At 40.0% G+C, this 19266-nt stretch overlaps 1 protein-coding gene across 1 annotated transcript in view; it reads right to left on the reverse strand.

Moving 5' to 3' along the window:
- LOC122794049 (TLC domain-containing protein 4-B-like) overlaps positions 1 to 19266 on the reverse strand; it is a 745941-nt gene that overhangs the window by 978 nt on the left and 725697 nt on the right. The window contains exon 7 of the mRNA XM_044062170.1: positions 1 to 149. This exon is cut by the window's left edge and continues 978 nt beyond it. Within this exon, the coding sequence (XP_043918105.1) occupies positions 1 to 149 (149 nt within the window). The remainder of the gene's footprint in view (positions 150 to 19266) is intronic.

Below are 19266 nucleotides of genomic sequence, written 5' to 3' on the forward strand. Positions count from 1 at the left end.
AACCCTCTGTTCCAAATGTGCTAACCATCTGATTATAGTACACTGGCATGACTGCGATTCTCACCAGAAAAAACATTATAGTCATCGTCAGTCCATTAATGATGTTGAGCTTGGAAGACTTAGAATAACCTAACACTTCAAAGAACCATCTGAAAAATAAATCAATTCAATATATTAGGATCACATACTGTAGTCCACCTTTTAAATTTATTGACTAAACAACCTAATTTACCTCTAAATGTCACTTGTAATGGTAATCAAGCACATTTTCAAGCAACATAACAGTAACTGAAGATTCAAGTTCTAATTTTGCCAAATCTTCTCTGCTCATGGTAGAAACAGGAAGCAAGCATATGTTAAATTGAACAGCCTGACCAGATTATTATATCTGTAACAGGAAATTTTCATCAGAATCATAAAGGCTGAAAAAACTCATTACGCAAAATCTTAGTTTAGCAAAGCACTTACCATGTTATTTTTGTAGGTAAATAACAGGAAAAACCTACTTATATACACCCAATAAAGGACATTATAGGATGTCATAATTACAATACCCCTGACCACCAAAAATAACATTATTATATTAATTTACTTAATTTCCAAACATTATATATCTGCACCCATAAATCAACAGTTCATTTTTACAGCAAGTAAAACAAGTTATATTGAGCTGCGAAGAAGAGTTGCTTGCAAAATAAAGCCATTTTGAGAACTAAATGGCTGCCTCTGCACAAAGCAACTGGTGAAATAGGCAAAACATTTCAAAAGCTTTAAAAATTAGGAACAACATACGGGGATGTCAACTTTTCATATTTTCAAAGTGAGAAACCTCTTAGTGGGACTAAGACTCTGCAGCAGTAACCACACCCTCAAACAATAAAAAAGACATTTTAACTTTCATTATTTCATATATTATTTCATAACTGTACTTAGTCACTAACAAGCCAAATCAGAACACAGACTCAAAGACTGAAGTACCGAAGGCAGTACAGCAAATCAAGTAACGTCGGGCATCTTTGAACAATGTTATTGAACTAATACTTTAGACATCGCATAGGAACCAATTTTAGTTTTGTATAAAAGCCACTAAAATAAATTTCTGTGTTTCATCCGTGTGAAATTTTGAAATGTTACAATTGATGCCTGTAGTATGCAAGTCTCTTGTGCTGTCAGCTCTTTTCAGGTCCCACTTTATTAACAGTGCTGTTTCTGAACTGCAGATATTTCCATAGTTTTACTTCTTTTGTAAGATATCTGAGAAATGGTATCACAGTCTTTTGCAATATTTAGGAGAAAATTAGAAACTATCTGTTCACATACAATATTAGAAAATTTGCTATTTTTAATGATTTTTGTTTTGCATGACAGAAAGGAACAGGTACAGAGATATGGAACACTGAGTGATGAACCTTAGCCGTAGGACAGGGGATGAGACAAGATCATCAGCCTGCTTCTTTCGCTAGGAAAAAGCCTGAAATGTGGTCACTGCAAGTCTCACCCCTGGTGGAGGGCAGTGGAATACTAGAGCGTGCAATTCCTGTAAGAGGGAAGTAGAAATGGATGTCTTCAAACCTTGCCCTGATAAAAGTCCCTGCCTCATATATGCAGTTTTAATTAATTACAGCCAAGTGACGCCTCCAGGTGTTTCAGCAGTAACACCCTACTGACGTTTCTAGGCATCGAATATTGCCTGTTCATATTTGCATTAGAAATTCTAAAACCATGCTACATACAAAATATTAAAAGATTTATTCTTAAAGCTTACACAATGGCAAACACAACCATATCGATATTCTACATACCTCTAGTACAGATAAAGAGATATTAATTGTTGTTCATATTGTCATAAATATCATGTTTTTCTAAGTATTTTGACAATCAAGTAGCACAGACAGAAGTATGTAGCCTCATATGAAAGCTCTCAGCTGGATGAACAAAATGCTGCTGACAGTGTGTGTATCTGGAGTAGTTGCTGAGATACTGTAAGTTGTTTACAAAACATCAGAAACTTCATAGTTAATCTGTTTACTTTGACTTATAAAATCCAGTTTAAGACCTAGAATCTAAAGAATACTACCACTATAAAAATAGTCTGTGCTGAAGATTTTGACATTTACACTTTTTTAAGTAACCTCTGTGGTTCCAGAGATAAGAACATTTGTTTGAAATGTGAGGATATAATTAAATTCTATCAAAAAAATTACGCTCCGCTCATTGGAAGTTATACTGCAAACTTCCAGAGCTTCATTGGAGGGGAATGAGTTAAATGGCTTCATCTCTTCTTTTAGGCCACTATGAGAGGCCAGACTAACACTGCTATTTCAACACGTTTAACCAGAATACCAATCTGTTCAAGATTCAGGAATAACTGTCATGCTCTGAGAAGCTGGATGGTAAGCTGGACCTATAAAAGTACCACCCAGCTCTGCAGTGATTTGGGGCATTCCAGATGACAAGGATGATGTCTGGAGTTAAACCAACAGCAACACAAATTGCAATATATCTCCTAGCAGTTTATGTATGTACTTCTAATAGCTGGTGACTTGGATTCAATTGGTGATCCAGGTGCGGGGGGACAGCTCATAGAGGAAGGAAATGGTTGGTGTTTAGCTCTTCCTCCTGAAGGGAGGGTCAGGTTGTCCTACACTGCTTGGCTACTAAAATGGAGATGTAGGCTAGTCAACAAAAGACAAAGTCCTTAAGGGGGTGCCAACATACATATCAGAGTGTGCATGTAACTTTCCATTCTGAAGTCAGTGTATGCCTTGTACTGGGGTAATGGGTTAATGTGGTGAGGGCATACAGCCTCAGTGTGAAAGCCACTGTACACCACTGCTACCCAGTGCTTACTAATCACTGATGAAGACAAAGAGGAATGAATGGGCATTCAGTTGTTTACTGACAGATGCCCAGTGGCTTGAGGTCTTTGGTGAGCTCTTTCCCCAAAATGTAATAATTCAGCATTTCTCACATTTCAGAGTTTTGAAACTTACCTAACAATCTGTCAGTCTTGCCATTTCTAGAATTTCTGATGTATGAGATAACATGACTGCATTACATTTTCCTCTAACGATATTCAGGGCTCCTCTCATAGTTCTGACTCCACATATGTCACTTTGCGTTCTAAATTCAGATACATTCACTCCACAGCATCTGTGGCCAGCAATTCTAATATCTCCAGAACCATCCTCCCCTGCATTTGACTATGGCTGACTACAAGATGTCGATAGACTGTTGAAGAGACTCACAAGGAAAGAATGGCAGTACTGTTGTATGCCGAAAACGCAAGTGTGTGACACAGTTTGTGAAGAGCACTGCAGGACATGCAGCAATTTTATTTTGGGACATGCAGATTAGCTAGCTGATTTTCTTGACTTTTGCATTTATTTACTTATTTGGTACACTTTTGCTGCCCTTTAAAGAACCCTTTATCCACGGGCCTCTTTCAGTAGAAAACTAAACAGAATTTTCCCAAGACATTCAGTAGGCAAGAACAAGCACAACCTATTTTCTGCAAGAATACAGCACCAAGGAAGATAAAGGCCTTTGTTAGGACTGTACAAAAACCTGCAACCACTTATTTTCGGTTATAAATGCAGTAAGATGTGAAATACACAATGCTGTATACAATTTGCAACTACTTTTCTAAGAAATGCAGTAGATATGTAAAAAAATAAAATGTGGAAAGTGTGCATAAGACTGCAATTTCAGCCGTGCAGCAGTAGTCAATTGTTAAATACAAGAAATAAAAGAATCTCTATAACTGTTCTGTGTGTTGGGATGCAGGCAAAGTGTGAAAAAGATTTAAAAAGATAACAACTGTGTTTTTTTCTGTGGGGGTCGAGTAGGTCTTCACACATAATGATGGAAACCATTCCACTTCATTCAAGAGAGGTATACCACTCTATTTAAGAGAAAGATAAGGCATCCATGGTGTACTATCCTATGTCCTGCTGAGGACAGCAGAACTTGTAAACTACAGATCATGACCTGACACTGTACCTCCTATACAAAATGCAAAAGCCCCAGTTTCCTGGTATTCTCCTTCAGCAGAAATGATTAACTGAGGACAGAATCCAGTTCTAACCCGGGGAAAAAATTATCTGCAATGGGTGCTTAAAGTACTTCTCCTTAAATGACAGTCACCATCAAGACCATGGTGAAAATCAAACCAGTGCTACTGACAATGATCCTCTCAAAAAAGTCATCATAAGCCAGCCATCCAGCAAGGGAAGACAAACAAATCTTCTCCTGTAATACCTCTGCTACCACAGGGAAGACCTTGGTAAAGACTCAGAGCCACAGGACAGGCCATAGGACAGCATCTTGTCCTGGAAATGGATATGACACAAAGTACACTGCATGAATTTCCAGTGTGGCTCACAAAAGCAGATCTATTAGAGGCATCCTTCATATCTACTGACACCATTCAACTCCCTTCCACCACCACAGCAGTCGAGGCATCACAGACTGCACCATAACCATCTGGAACCTTCATCAAGCCTTCTTTCTTGGATTGTGATTCAAGTGACTGAGCTTTCTCTGCCATCTTATTGCTCAGGACTTAGCTGTCTGAGCCCTTGCCTTTAAGACATCTTCTGGAAAAGTCATATGTAATAGGTATACACCCAATGATTAAGCTGACCTACAAGAACACTTCTGTAATGGGTGCTCTTTACCCACTTGTAATTCCAGTTTGTCAGGATAGCCTCTCAGTCCTGTAACTAAATGGATTCTCATGTAAAACTGTTCAAGTATAAAACAATATATTCATATGGGTCTACTTCAAATAAACGAAGGACCACTTACCCAAAAACAAATTTACAGAGACGGCAACACTGAAACTTTACATTATCGAACAACCACATTACCGATGGAGGTTACATGGTAAGTATGATCTTGACCAACAAACAACAAAAACACACCATAGCATGTCAGACCCACCCAGTTGGGGGGCTATGTCCCCCAACCCCCCCAACTAAACATACCAACTCCGGGATCATACTACAGTGGGGATGGGGAAAAGGGCAAATTTACCCATGTTGGCCAAGCGCATACTTACCCTGTAAACAGCTTTGGTAATGTGGTTGTTTGATAATGTAACTTTTTGGTGTTGTCATCTCAGTAAACTCGTCTTTGGGAAAGTGGTCTTTCATTTATTTGAAAAACACCCACTTATATGCATCTGTGTTTTTGTTTTTTTGTTTTTCAAGTTGTATTTGCTGAGTGACTGACAGTAGAAAGCACATAGAATATAACCATCCAAGCTGAAAACATGAATCTATGGCATGTTCTGGCAGGAGGTGCATAAACTCTTGCCCTTACCTGAGTGTGGAAATAGAGATAATAAGAAATATGCCAAACAGGAGGTGTATCTGAAGAGGAACGCCCAAATTACCCACTGCAGAAATCCTCTGAAATCAGATCTGTACATAGCCTCAAAAGTTACTTTCCTGTCTTATGGAGCATCTCTTGAACATGACATCTAGGACAGTCTGCTGAAACTCATCATGAAAGCAGGAAGACATCAAATACTTCAAGCAGTAAACACATCAGTGGTATCTGTACCAATCAGTGGATCAGTATAGTCAAATATACATTATTGCAGGCAATATGAAACAAAAATTATGACAATGGAGACAAACTGTTTTGCAAAGACACTTGACGTCATAGTCAGGAAGCCTAAAAACATTTACAATCGCTAATCTGCTAGGAAGGACTGAAACTTAGAAAGGCAGTTAAAAATTCTAAAGCGTGATGTGGCAGAAGGAAAAACCTTTTCCATTCCATATCCAAACCTTAAAATGCTTGGTTTGGATGAAGTGTGGTAAAATGCCTTACTCTGAGCCAGGGAAATGATGCAGGAGTCAGCATTATGCTGCTTACAAAACATGGCATGTCACCAAGCAGAGGCTTATAAAAAGTGCCCACATTCTATCAGCTGTAAAGACAGCATCTTTAAGGAAACATTCTGTGGAAGGTGCCAAAGGACTCCTTTGCTACCTGTTTTTCTTTGTACTGGTTAAGCTTCTTTAGGGTTAAAGGAAGAGTGGACACAAGAAAATCAACAGAGACCTTCATAGCAGGAGGGTGCTCCCAAAATACAGGTCATTTAGATGAGTACTGGTGGAGGAAGAAAGACTGTTATCATCTTCTGACTCATAGACACAAACCTCAGAATACTCTGACACTTCTGCTCACAAGGACACAGAAGGGGATGGAAAATATCTCCAAGCACTAGATCCAAAATGCAATAACATATGCTTCTTTTTCAAGACAACATGGGAGAAACAGCAATCATATCCTCACAGACACAGGAAAGATAACCAACTTGGAAGGAAAACATTTGTCACAGGTGGCACTTTGGAGTGACAGGCTTATGCAAGGCCCATCCCTGGCATCATGTAAGGGAAATCTTGTTCATAGGTAGGTACTAGGCTATTGGCCCTAGGGCCTATATAAGCCTAGCCAAACGGTACCCTGGCTTTTGCCACCCAAGAAAATTATTTTCCTGTGCCACTGTCAAGCAGAGCCACAGAAGTGATCCCTGGGGTGAATTTCCTATCTCCCATCCAATCATCAAGATTTTTCTTGAAGAGTGCTAATGAGGAGCTTTGTTTGATATAGATAGGTAGTTTGTTCCAGTGTATGGGAAGTCTCTGGGCAGGAATCTATCCCTCCAGCATGTTCTGTTTATTGTGGTGACAAGGTTTAGGTCTCTAGAGCCTGTAGCTCGGAGGGATTGGGATTTCTTTAAGTGGAGCATGTCCAACAGCTCTGGGTTTGACAAAGCTTTGTATGTTAGTCAGAGCTTGTCTCTGAGTAGGTGATATGTGACAGAGTAAAGCTGGAGTTTTTTGAGACAGTCTGCGTAGGGCATCTGTTTGAGGCCGGTAATCCTCTTTGTGAGGTATTTCTGTGGCCTTTCCAGTTGTTGTAGATGTCTTGTTAGGTACATACCAAAAAGGGCATTGTACTCTATAATGGGTCTAATGAGTGATGAGGAGAGGGAAACAATGACCTCTTTTTTCCTGGATGAGAAATCTTTTGTGATGAGGTGTACCATGTAGAAGGATTTCCTGACTACTGTGGCAATGTGATTATCAATGGAGAGACTACTGTCCACCTGTGTCCCAAGGTCTCTTATCACACTTTCAGTGTTAAGTAGACTACTGCCTATGTGGTAGTTCATGGGTAAAGAGTTTTTACCAAAAGGGATGACAATGCACTTTTTGGCATTGAGCTTGAGGCCATGGCTTTGACACCAGGCATCTGTCTCAGTGAGGCCCTTTTGTAGGATGTCCACATCGTTAGGAGTTTTGATTATGGCTCCTAGTTTGCAGTCATCTGCGAACTTTGTTAGCCAAAGACCTTCTGTGTTAGCCTGTACTTCAGAGAAGTAGATACCAAACAGGAGAGGACCCAGGACTGAACCCTGTGGTACTCCACTTGTCACTGGTCTGAAGTTGGATTTGGAGTTTGCTACTTTCACAGTGTGGTTTCTGTCAGTGAGCCAGTTGGCAACCCATCCTGTGACATAGGGATTTATACCTAGTTTAGTGAGTTTATCTATAATTCCAGAGTGGGGGATGGTGTCAAAAGTCTTGGCGACATCTAAATAGGCTGTGTGAACCACCTTACCCTCATCTACGGCTTTGGTGACTGCTTCAAAGAAGTCTCTCAGGTTTATCTGCCTTTTACAAACCTGAACTGGGTAGGGTCCAGAGTTTGGAGATTACCAATGTCATTGTTTAAGTTCCATGATGATACATTCCATAGCCTTGCAGACCAGGCTCATCAGGCTAATGGGGCGGTAGTTCCTGGGGTCCGTGGTGGTTCCCCCTTTGTGCAGTGGAATAACCATTGCTGTGCGCCATTTAGTGGGCACAAAGCCTGAGGTGCGGCTATGATTGAACATGGTACTTGCGTGGGGTGGCAGTTCGTTCTGTAGTTCATGTAGAATGCAGCCTGGGATGTTGTCAGGTCCCATGGATGCTGTGTTCTTGGCTTTGGAGAGAGTGTTTTTTACCTGTGTAGCCGTGATTACAGGAACTTTGCATTATTCTGGTACAGAGATGGGGGCTTTAGGGGGTGAGAGAGGAGTAAAGTTAGCACTGAACCTATCTGCCAAGATGTTGGCAATATCAGTTGGTTCTATATATTTAGTGCCATTGTGCTGTAACTCAGAGCAGATCTGAGTGTTGCCATTGAGATTCTTGACACAGCTATAGAATGCTTTGTGGTTGTCTTTAGAATCAGTGGCGATTTTGTTTTCGTAACTAGCTTTGGAGGATTTTATGAGGGATCTCAGCTTCTTACTGAGGCTGACCACGGAGTTCCTCCAATCATGGGATTTTACTCTTTTTTGCAACAGTTTCTTTCTTCTGTTGTAGAGTTTGTTTATGGCGGAGGACCACCATTGGCTTCCTTTTTTTGGAGGATACCATCTTGGTTCTGTTAGGGATTGCACGATCCATGCACTCGTGTAAGTGCTTATAAAGTGCATTTGTATAGGATTCAGCAGTCGTACCTCTATTGTCCATCAGCATGGGTGTCGTGAAGTTTGCCACTTCTGTCTTAAAAAACGTGAAGTTGGCTTTGGAGAAATTTTTTATGGTGGTTTCCCTAATGGGGGGTGGGGTTAGATGTGGATGTCTAGGGTGATTAGCTTGTGGTCGGATCTGACCAACAAGGAATTGACCTCTGGTGTGGCACACCGGTTGCCCATGTTGGTAATGACCAGGTCTAGGATATTGCTGCCTCTGGTGGGGGTGTGGATTAGCTGATCCAACGCGTTGGAATTTATGAATTCCAGAAAACGTTGAGCTAAAGAGTTGGTATATGAGTAGTTTTCCCAGTTAATGGTGGGGTAGTTGAAATCACCCATTATTAGGGAGTTAGGTTGTACCCTAATATTTTCCAGTGTATCAAGAAATGAGGAGTGAGAATCCTGGGGCATGGTGGGGGATCTGTAGCAAGCTACAATTTGGATTGTGGTCTTGCCCAGAGTTAGTTGCACTTGGATAATCTTGGATGCATTATGCTGAGCAAGTAGCCTGGAGGAGTGGATATCCTTAATGAATATGGACACGCCTCTGCCTTTAGTGTTTCCGTCCAGGTTAGGTGGCTGAAAGGTGTGGTATGAATTATAGCCTGGTAATGCAGGGGTGCTCTCTGGGGCCTTGAACCAGGTCTCTGTCACTGCACAGATGTTGATGTTCTCCATTTTAAGGAGTGCCTCGAGTGAGTGCATTTTGAAGTTTAGACTTCTAGCATTAATTAGCATTACCCTCAGATTTTGCTTGCTTGTACCTGTTACGGTGGTGAATTTGTCATTTGAACCTTGCCTAAAAAAGGCACTATAGGGGTGGCAACAGCCTTAGCCAGTATCCGGAATTCCAAGGGCAAAAGGTGCAGGCCACCCCTGGCAAAGCATTGTGGTTTGTTGATCATGTCATCCCAGGCAGACAGATACTGGATCCCCTTAGACTGACACCAGAAGCTTAGCCAATTGTTGAAGTCAATCATTTTGTCCTTGTATTGTGGTATCATTCTGGGTGATGGCAGGATGCTACTAAGGGCTAGAGTCATACCTGCCTGGGCTACAAGATCGGACAGCTCCTCCATGTCTCTTTTCATGTAGTCCAGGGAGGTACATCTCAGGTCATTCACACCAACATGGACAATGACAGTGTCATATTTGTACTTGTTGTGGAGTGACCTGAGTTCGTGCGTTAAGTGGCAGATCCTGACACCTGACAGGCAGCTGACAGTAAATTTCTCCTTGTTTAGCCTGGTGAGTGGAACATCAGTGTGCCTGACTGTACAGTCACCTATGACTAGAGTGTTGGATACGTTATGCCTTATGGGCTGTGGTTGAGTGGCACACTGAGTTTGTGGGCTATGTGTCATTTGGGTTGTGTTGGGGGTGGAGGTTGCTTGCGTTTCTGCTTTAGAGGTCCCTGTTACTTGGGTAGATTTTTATTGAGAGCCTTCACGAATGTAGGTGTGTGTTTTGTGTTTCTATGTGTGTGTTTTGGTGGTGTAGGTTTTGAGTGACTATGTGATGAGTGTGGTGTGGTGCAAGTGTTTACCTTCTCCTCTTGACTGTCTAGTCCAGTCTTGGGTGAAGACAGCTTTGCTTCCAGTTTGGCTATATAAGTACATCTCTCACAGGTTGTAGTGTTGGGTGGTAGGAGGAGTGGGTTGTCTGTGTACATGAGGCAATTGCTACATTGCCCCAAGATACCCGGATTCGTCAGGTACACAGGAGAAAACACCGGGAGCTGACCCTTAGACATGCCTGGATAGGTGCTTATTTATTAAGTACTAAAAACTGTTTTCCTCTAGACAAGTGAGGAAAGTTGAGTTGTGTTCCCTCACCAGCTCTGTTTTGCTACATACGGTAGCCAACAGGCTCCATAAAGCCAACTTGCTACCATACAGATATAAAGTGCTGACTACAGTATCAGCTACCCATATTCAAGTATCAGATCTAAAACTGGTAAAAGCCATCCAGAAAAGGAGGAAAGTGAATGATCGATGGTAGATTACCCATCCTGAGGGAACAGCTGGAATGGCTCCTGGTAAAAGCCAAGGGAAGAGGCTCTCAGCATGATGGAAGTGCAGGACAACATGGTGCGGCAGCAGGCAATAAGACAGTACACATGGAAACATGCATGAATGCTGCATAACAATCATCATGAAGTGCATTACAAACTGCAGTCTGGACATATCAGCAGTGGGAATATGAGACATAAACAAAATATCTTCAGCAGACATACTATGACAGCCAAGAGGCAACTGATTCTTGCCTCCCATTATCTGAAAATGAGAGGTAGTCATAAATAAAGTATTTTCCCCCTGGAAAAAATGACCCTTCATTTGGGTGACAGAGTACTAAATTAAGTGATGTAGATGAAAGAAATGGATGAACTGTGAGCCAGAAGGACAAGATGAACAGGTTAATGAGGACAAAAAACAGGCTTCATAAGACTAACATTTCAAGGGTGATTAAGAGCCCTACACAAGCCAGCTCAACCTCTCTAACTAAGATTTCAGGATCAAGGGAAGGGAAGGGAAGCAAATAGCCTGCTGGAGTTTAAATTTAACTTTAGAAAGTTGATCCAGACATTCAAAAGCCCACTTTGTGCAAAACCATTGGAAACGTGCTGAAATGCAGGAGAGTCAGTGTACAACCTCTGGTTCTCTTTCCCAAAAGCATGTGCTGGATACTGCTTCTCTGCTGTCTCACAGCTGTCTTTAGATGACAGGTAGGAGCCAGCTCTTTTAACAGGCTCACCAGTGGCAGGGACTTAAATATTTTTGTCCAGGTAGATTACTTAGGAATTGGCAGAGGCTTTTGACTCAACCTGCCCTCCTGTTGCCTTACCTAAATCCTCTCTGTGGCTATTATCTACTATGTCATAATGGAGCCTTCTGTTTGTTCATTGCAGTGGCCACTATCCAATGCTGTCAGTCTAGGAGTTTAGAGGTAGGCTGAGAGCTTCTTATGGTATTGTCGACAAGGGCATCCTCATGTTTCCTTGATGCGTGGTAACTCAAAAATCATATTCTTGCTTGGGTTACAACAAAGCCAGAAACTGCTTGAGATTGATCCATGCTGTTCTGACATGTTGATGTGAAGCAGGGTCTCCAATGCTTTCCAAACTCCTGATATCATTCTCCTCTTGACATGCCCTCCCCCACCCCAGAGAGGAGACATCTGTGGTCACTGTCGCTGATGGGTTGCCTTTCACAAATGGTCTTCTTATGAAAATTAATGGGGAAGTCAGACCCCAATTTATATTATTCCTGCAAGTCTAAGTTAGCTGTATTGTGTATATGACCATTGTGTGGAAAATAGCTAGTGAAGTAACTTCATGTGAAATCTGCAGTGTTTGACATGGTGACAGAGGCAGCCATGAGAACCAGAACTCTTAGTACCAACAAGGATGGTGGGGACTGACAACGATACAGAGTTTGTACCGTGTGGTGAAGGAAAGCAATCTTTCCCAGGTGAGACACACCCGACATACAGCTGGGTCTGGATAGCATCCTTTGCTGTGGTGACTGCAGCTGTGACCTTTGATAATTTATAGAGATGCCTAAACACAGGCAGAGCGCTAAAAAGTACTCTCTGGCTGACAATAATGATTCTCTGGTTGTTGCAGTGAGAAGGCAGTCATGCAGAGAAGGGAAAAAGCATATCCCTTTGAGTTGTAGATGGTCTGTGACTACTGCCATTAACTTGGTGAATAAAAGTGGTCTATATTATAAGAATGAAAGTGCATATGTGCGACTACATAAAAGTCGACACATAATGCATGAAAACTAAAAATAGCTAACAGCCACGTAAGCACATTTTTCCCTAGGGAAAAAACCTACGCGACTGTTCGCTAAAAAAAATAATTTAACAAAACACAAAAAAGTAAACTCAAAAAGGGCTGTGAAAACCACAAGTGACCCAGACTGGCAGGAGACCAAAGGCAAAAACAAATCCACTAAACGCAAGTTTATTAGAAAAGCACATCAAGCGTTTTCGCTACTGTGATACAGTAGCTTCTTCAGAGTTTATACAGTTTTAGCGCCAAAAGTTCAAACTTTTAAAATGGGATGATGTCGTTCAAAGACATCACTTCCAGGTTTTTTTAAAGAAACAACATGTAAAAAGAAACATCAATTAACTATTAAATACTTTCCAAGATAAAGAATAAAAAATAATAAGTAAAATAGCAAGAGTTTCAAACTGATACTGTAGTCTGATCAAAACTGAGACTACAAAAAATTTGTTGTTTAAGAAAACGATTAAACAATCTACCAGCCTAGTAATTCATACAAATTTCATTGCAAGTCCGCTGACACATCATAACCAACTAAGTGGAAAAGTGTCAGGGTATCCTCAAGTTTATTATGGCAAAAATAACACTGTAATATACAGTGATGTTACATGTGCTTACTCAATGCGGACTAGTCGCAAAAAAACTAGAAATACTAGAGTGTATTTTTGAAAATTTGTTCAAGAACATATGTAAAGAATAACAACACAAATAAAAATTAAAAATTAAAAATTGAGTCCTTTCTCTGCTGTACAGGACTATTTAAAAAAAATGGGCAAAGGGATAAAAATACTGAAGATGCGTGTATATTACCTCTGCCTAATGTTATAAATTCCAAACAAGGTTCCTCACTCTGTATATTGTATCACTATGTGCTGATCCAGAGTAGTCATTAACAGCACATATACAAAAATTAAAGGACTGAAGATAGAAAATATTTTTCAGTCCTTAATTCCTGGTCGTATCACCAGCCTAATGAACAGATATAGATAACAAAAATAGTGTTATCAAGGTGAAGCCTCATATAGTTAGGTATAAGTAAGCCTAAAAAGTGCTTGTTGTTAGAATATAATTAAAGAGATCACCTCAAGAAACTTTTAAGTTTCAAAATACAAGAGATGTTACAATTTTCATTTAATCCGGGGACGCTAAATGCGTCCAGTTTTATTTGCCATTCTAGTTCTCGGGTTTCTAGGATTAAAGAAACTGGGCCACCCCTGATGTTGTAGGGGACATGGTCAATAGCCATAAAGTAAAAACTGTGCCCTGGGTTGTTGTTGATGTGTTTTGCTAAGGCATTCTCAGTTTTGTTTTTCCTGATGGCGTAAACATGTTGGTATATCCTCTCCTTGAACTTGCGATCAGTTTTGCCCACATAAAAAGCCGGGCAACAGTCGCAGTTGGCTAAATAAATAATGGATTTAGTTTCACAGTTTATTCTGTGGTTAATAAAATATTTTTTGTCCCTAATGGTAAATGTATTACCTGTTCTCAGGCGCTTTCACCAATTACAAAAACCACACATAAATGAGCCTTTCTGCCTTGAAAATAGTTCATTGTCCTTATGTCTTTCAAGAAGTCCTTTAAGATTGTTACGTCTCCTATAAACTACTGAAGGGTTATTACCCAGTTTGTCAAGTAATTGAGCGTTACTTCTGATAAAGTACCAGTTCTTACATATGACAGACCATATCTGATACGAACTAGTACTGAATGTGGTGATAAAACTGGTAGGAAACTTATGAGGTGACTCAACCGTTAATAGATCAGAAGGGTTCCCGGGGAGAGTAGTAGAACTAAATTGTATAGGGCTGGAACCATCAACAGTAGTAGACATCAAGTCATTATGAAGCAAAGGTTTGTAGAGTCCTACAAGCCTTTTTGATTTGACCTCTTGTATAAGTTCTTCCAATAAGGGCAGTGGGTAGTCACGGTTGGTAAACATGTCACTCAATAGGTGACATTCCTGCTCAAAATATGAGTCTGTACTACACATCCTAGCTGCCCTTATAAGCTGGCCTTTCACAATGGATCACTTCTGTTTGTATGGGTGAAAGCTAGAAAGTGAAGGAACGAGTTACAGTATGTTGGCTTCCTATAGATGGACGAAACAAAGGAGCCATTAACTGTGTCCTTTTCCAGCTTTACATCAAGATAATCGGTCTCTACAGTGGAGAATTGGTGTGTGAACTTAAAAAAACTTGTAGTGTTGTTAAGGTATTCAATCAATTCTAGGGCTGCTTTTTCGTCACCCTTAAAGAGAATAAAAATATCATCCAAATATCTAGTGTAGTAAGTAAGCTGTTGCTGGAATTTTGTGTTGTTTAAAACAAAGTGTTTTTCCCAATATGCAACAAACAGATTGGCTACACTAGCTCCACAAGGGGACCCCATAGCAATACCTTGTTTTTGTAAATAATATTGTTGGTCAAAAATAAAGAAGTTGGATGATAAAACGATCTCCAGAATTTCAGAGACAGTGTCAACTTCTTTTTTGGTGGCCCCTAGATCGACCATCATGAGAGCGATCTATTCGATTGCCTCAGTATGTGGAATTGAGGTGTAGAGGTCAATGACATCTATTATAAGGAAGTTACAATAATAGTCAAAAGCTATACTGTTGATGTTGCTAAGAAAAGACCAGGAATCTTTACAAATTACAGAGATGTTTTTTAAGTATTTGGAAAGAATGTTGTCAACTAGGCGTGCACATGGGTGTATCATGGACGACCTGCCATCGACCAAGGCCCTCATAGGGGGATTGTGTAAGTTTTTATGAATTTTGGGAATCCCAAAAATCACAGGGACCTTGGGTGAAATTATATCAATAAAATTGTAAGTGTCTAGGTCAATCTTCCCAGTTAGAAAAAAGTCTCTAAAGTACCCCTTAATTCTAGAATAGGACCTGTTCATTTCATTTAGTGATGAAAGAGAGTATGCTGGGCTATCCAGTAGTGACAACATTTTTTCTTTATATTCAGAGTTGTCAAAAATTACCAGGCCACCCCCTTTGTCTGGCTTTAACACTCTGACTGGTAGTCTACATAGGTTGTTCAATGCGGTCATTTGTTCTTTGGAAGTGTTAACTTTCTTTTGTCTAAATGAGTGGCTATAAATTTTATCCAAGTGTCTGAAATCAAGTTCGCAAATGCTTTCAAACAAGTGGAGGTCAGGGTGTAAGGGTGGGTTAAAAGTACTAAAATGTTTTAAGTTAGAAGGCTCATGTGAAACAGTGTCAAAGAACATAAGATCTAAATTCAGTTTACGCACAAAACATTTAAGATCTATTATAGTTTTGGCTGAATTACAATGTTGACTAGGCACAAATGTGTTACCAAAGGCGAGTAAGTCAATCAGCTCAGAATCTAGGTTAATGCTTGAAAAATTATAAATTTTAAAATCGCCTTTGCTATTAGATACAATGTTTAAATGATTGTTACCCAAATTTTCTAAGTTGTCATTTAAACTTAGTTCTGATAATTGTTCCAGTTCCTGTTGTTGTATCCAGGACGTCGATTGTTGCGTGGTCCTAAAAAATCTCCTCTATTGTTGTTGTTGTTATAGGTAGTAGAGTTCCCTTCTCTCAAATGGTACGGGGTCTGACTAGGTTTATTGTAGTTATTCGTTCTGATCCTGTTACTACGTCGAGGAACTTGAACAAAGGCTTCCTCAGTACTCTCATCAATAATGTCGAGATTAGGGCCACTCGAATGTCCAAGTTGTCCTACGTTGTCATGAAGTAAAGGAGCAGTAGTCGTAGGGTCAGTGCAGTTATTAGTAAGTTGCAGTTTAGGGTAAACCTTGTCCTGTTGGTAAATTAATCTATCCCTAGTCAGTTTCTTGGACTTGTTGGCTTTAAGCTTAGCCAACAATGCATGAATACTAGTGAAAATTCGGGTGTAGTCATATTTGTACCTAATAAAGTCCAAGTCCAGTTTAATCAAGTTGTCTAAATCATTGATCTCAGTAGTAAGAGTAATAATATGAGCAGAATAATGTTTCACCATAAGTTCTAAAAGTTGTGCCCCTTGTTTCTCAAATAGGGCTTTCAGTTCTAATAAAAAAGTTGCATCTAAAAATAACCCAGTAGGGGCAAAGTTACTACGAAGGCCTTTAGGTATAATGTTCTCATTTAGACATTGTTGGAAGTAAGCTACTTCCAGCTGCAATTTTTTTAGTTTTACTAATTTGTTGTCAAATAACTTTAATTTGTCAGCAATGGAATCCAAGTTTGTTGTTGATGTGCCTGAGCCCTCTGCCGGTGGTTCCTGAAGTCGGTGTTGTGAAAAAGATAATATTTCCAAATTCCCGATCCATTCATTTAACACAGGAACTCCTAAAAGCGCCGGATTAAGGTCGCCTGGTATCTCTTGGGCTGTTAAATTAACAGCAGCACCTGCAGTCACTGATTTGCCATCGGAAGGATTAAGCACTAGGCTGGTAGGTGGTTCACGAGATGTAATGGGTTGCCCTGCTGGAATCGAAGGCAGGGTGGATCCACTAGGTTGGTTACCATTCAGCCCTAGGACAGCTCTGTTGTTGGGAAAGTTAGGTCCATGTAAAAGTCTCTGGTCTAATGAGTCCAAGCGAGTATTAAGAGCTTCGAGTCGTTGGGAGATAGATACAAAAGGTGCTGGCATATCAAGATTCTCCGAAGGTAAAATAGGATGGTTCGATCCAAAGAGGTTAGGGCTCCTGGGACTGCTGGGTCCGCCTGTGGCCATATCGACAGACAAACCAACAAAACACAAAAAAGTAAACTCAAAAAGCGCTGTGAAAACCACAAGTGACCCAGACTGGCAGGAGACCAAAGGCAAAAACAAATCCACTAAACGCAAGTTTATTAGAAAAGCACATCAAGCGTTTTCACTACTGTGATACAGTAGCTTCTTCAGAGTTTATACAATTTTAGCGCCAAAAGTTCAAACTTTAAAATGGGATGATGTAGTTCAAAGACGTCACTTCCAGGTTTTTTTAAAGAAACAACGTGTAAAAAGAAACATCAATTAACTATTAAATACTTTCCAAGATAAAGAATAAAAAATAATAAATAAAATAGCAAGAGTTTCAAACTGATACTGTTTAATTTTTATTTGTGTTGTTGTTCTTTACATATGTTCTTGAACAAATTTTCAAAAATACACTCTAGTATTTCTAGTTTTTTTGTGACTAGTCCGCATTGAGTTAGCATATGTAACATCACTGTATATTACAGTGTTATTTTTGCCATAATAAACTTGAGGATACCCTGACACTTTTCCACTTAGTTGGTTATGATGTGTCAGCGGACTTGCAATGAAATTTGTATGAATTACTAGGCTGGTAGATTGTTTAATGGTTTTCTTAAACAACAAATTTTTTGTAGTCTCAGTTTTGATCAGACTACAGTATCAGTTTGAAACTCTTGCTATTTTATTTATTATTTTTTATTCTTTATCTTGGAAAGTATTTAATAGTTAATTGATGTTTCTTTTTACATGTTGTTTCCTTAAAACAAACCTGGAAGTGACGTTTTTGAACGACATCATCCCATTTTAAAAGTTTGAACTTTTGGCGCTAAAATTGTACAAACTCTGAAGAAGTTACTGTATCACACTAGCGAAAACACTTGATGTGCTTTTCTAATAAACTTGCGTTTAGTGGATTTGTTTTTGCCTTTGGCCTCCTGCCAGTCTGGGTCACTTGTGGTTTTCACAGCGCTTTTTGAGTTTACTTTTTTGTGTTTTGTTGGTTTGTCTGTCGATATGGTCACAGGTGGACCCAGCAGTCCCAGGAGCCCTAACCTCTTTGGATCGAACCATCCTATTTTACCTTCGGAGAATCTTGATATGCCAGCGCTTTTTGTATCTATCTCCCAATGACTCGAAGCTCTTAATACTCGCTTTGACTCATTAGACCAGAGACTTTTACACGGACCTAACTTTCCCAACAACAGAGCTGTCCTAGGGCTGAATGGTAACCAACCTAGTGGATCCACCCTGCCATCGATTCCAGCAGGGCAACCCATTACATCTCGTGAACCACCTACCAGCCTAGTGCTTAATCCTTCCGGTGGCAAATCAGTGACTGCAGGTGCTGCTGTTAATTTAACAGCCCAAGAGATACCAGGCTATAGGAGTTCCTGTGTTAAATGAATGGATCTGGAATTTGGAAATATTATCATTTTCACTTCAGGAACCACCGGCAGCATCAACAACAAACTTGATTCCATTGCTGACAAATTAAAGGTATTTGACAACAAATTAGTAAAACTAAAATTGCAGCTGGAAGTAGCTTACTCCAACAATGTCTAAATGAGAACATTATACCTAAAGGCCTTCGTAGTAACTTTGCCCCTACTGGGTTATTTTAGATGCAACTTTTTATTAGAACTGAAAGCCCTATTTGAGAAACAAGGCACAACTTTAGAACTTATGGTGAAGCATTATTCTGCTCATATTATTACTCTTACTACTGAGATCAATGATTTAGACAACTTGATTAAACTGGACTTGGACTTTATTAGGTACAAATATGACTACACCCGAATTTTCACTAGTATTGATGCATTGTTGGCTAAGCTCAAAGCCAACAAGTCCAAGAAACTGACTAGGGATAGATTAATTTACCAACAGGACAAGGTTTACCCTAAACTGCAACTTACTAATATCCGCACTGACCCTACGACTACTGCTCCTTTACTTCATGACAACGTAGGACAACTTGGACATTCGAGTGGCCCTAATCTCGACATTATTGATGAGAGTACTGAGGAAGCCTTTGTTCAAATTCCTCGACGTAGTAACAGGATCACAGCGAATAACTACAATAAACCTAGTCAGACCCCGTACCATTTGAGAGAAGGGAACAATACTACCTATAACAACAACAACAACAATAGAGGAGATTTTTTAGGACCACGCAACAATCGACGTCCTGGATACAACAA

Source organism: Protopterus annectens, chromosome 2.part1 (assembly GCF_019279795.1).
Source record: "Protopterus annectens isolate FY-2018-M chromosome 2.part1, PAN1.0, whole genome shotgun sequence".
NCBI lineage: Eukaryota > Metazoa > Chordata > Ceratodontiformes > Protopteridae > Protopterus > Protopterus annectens.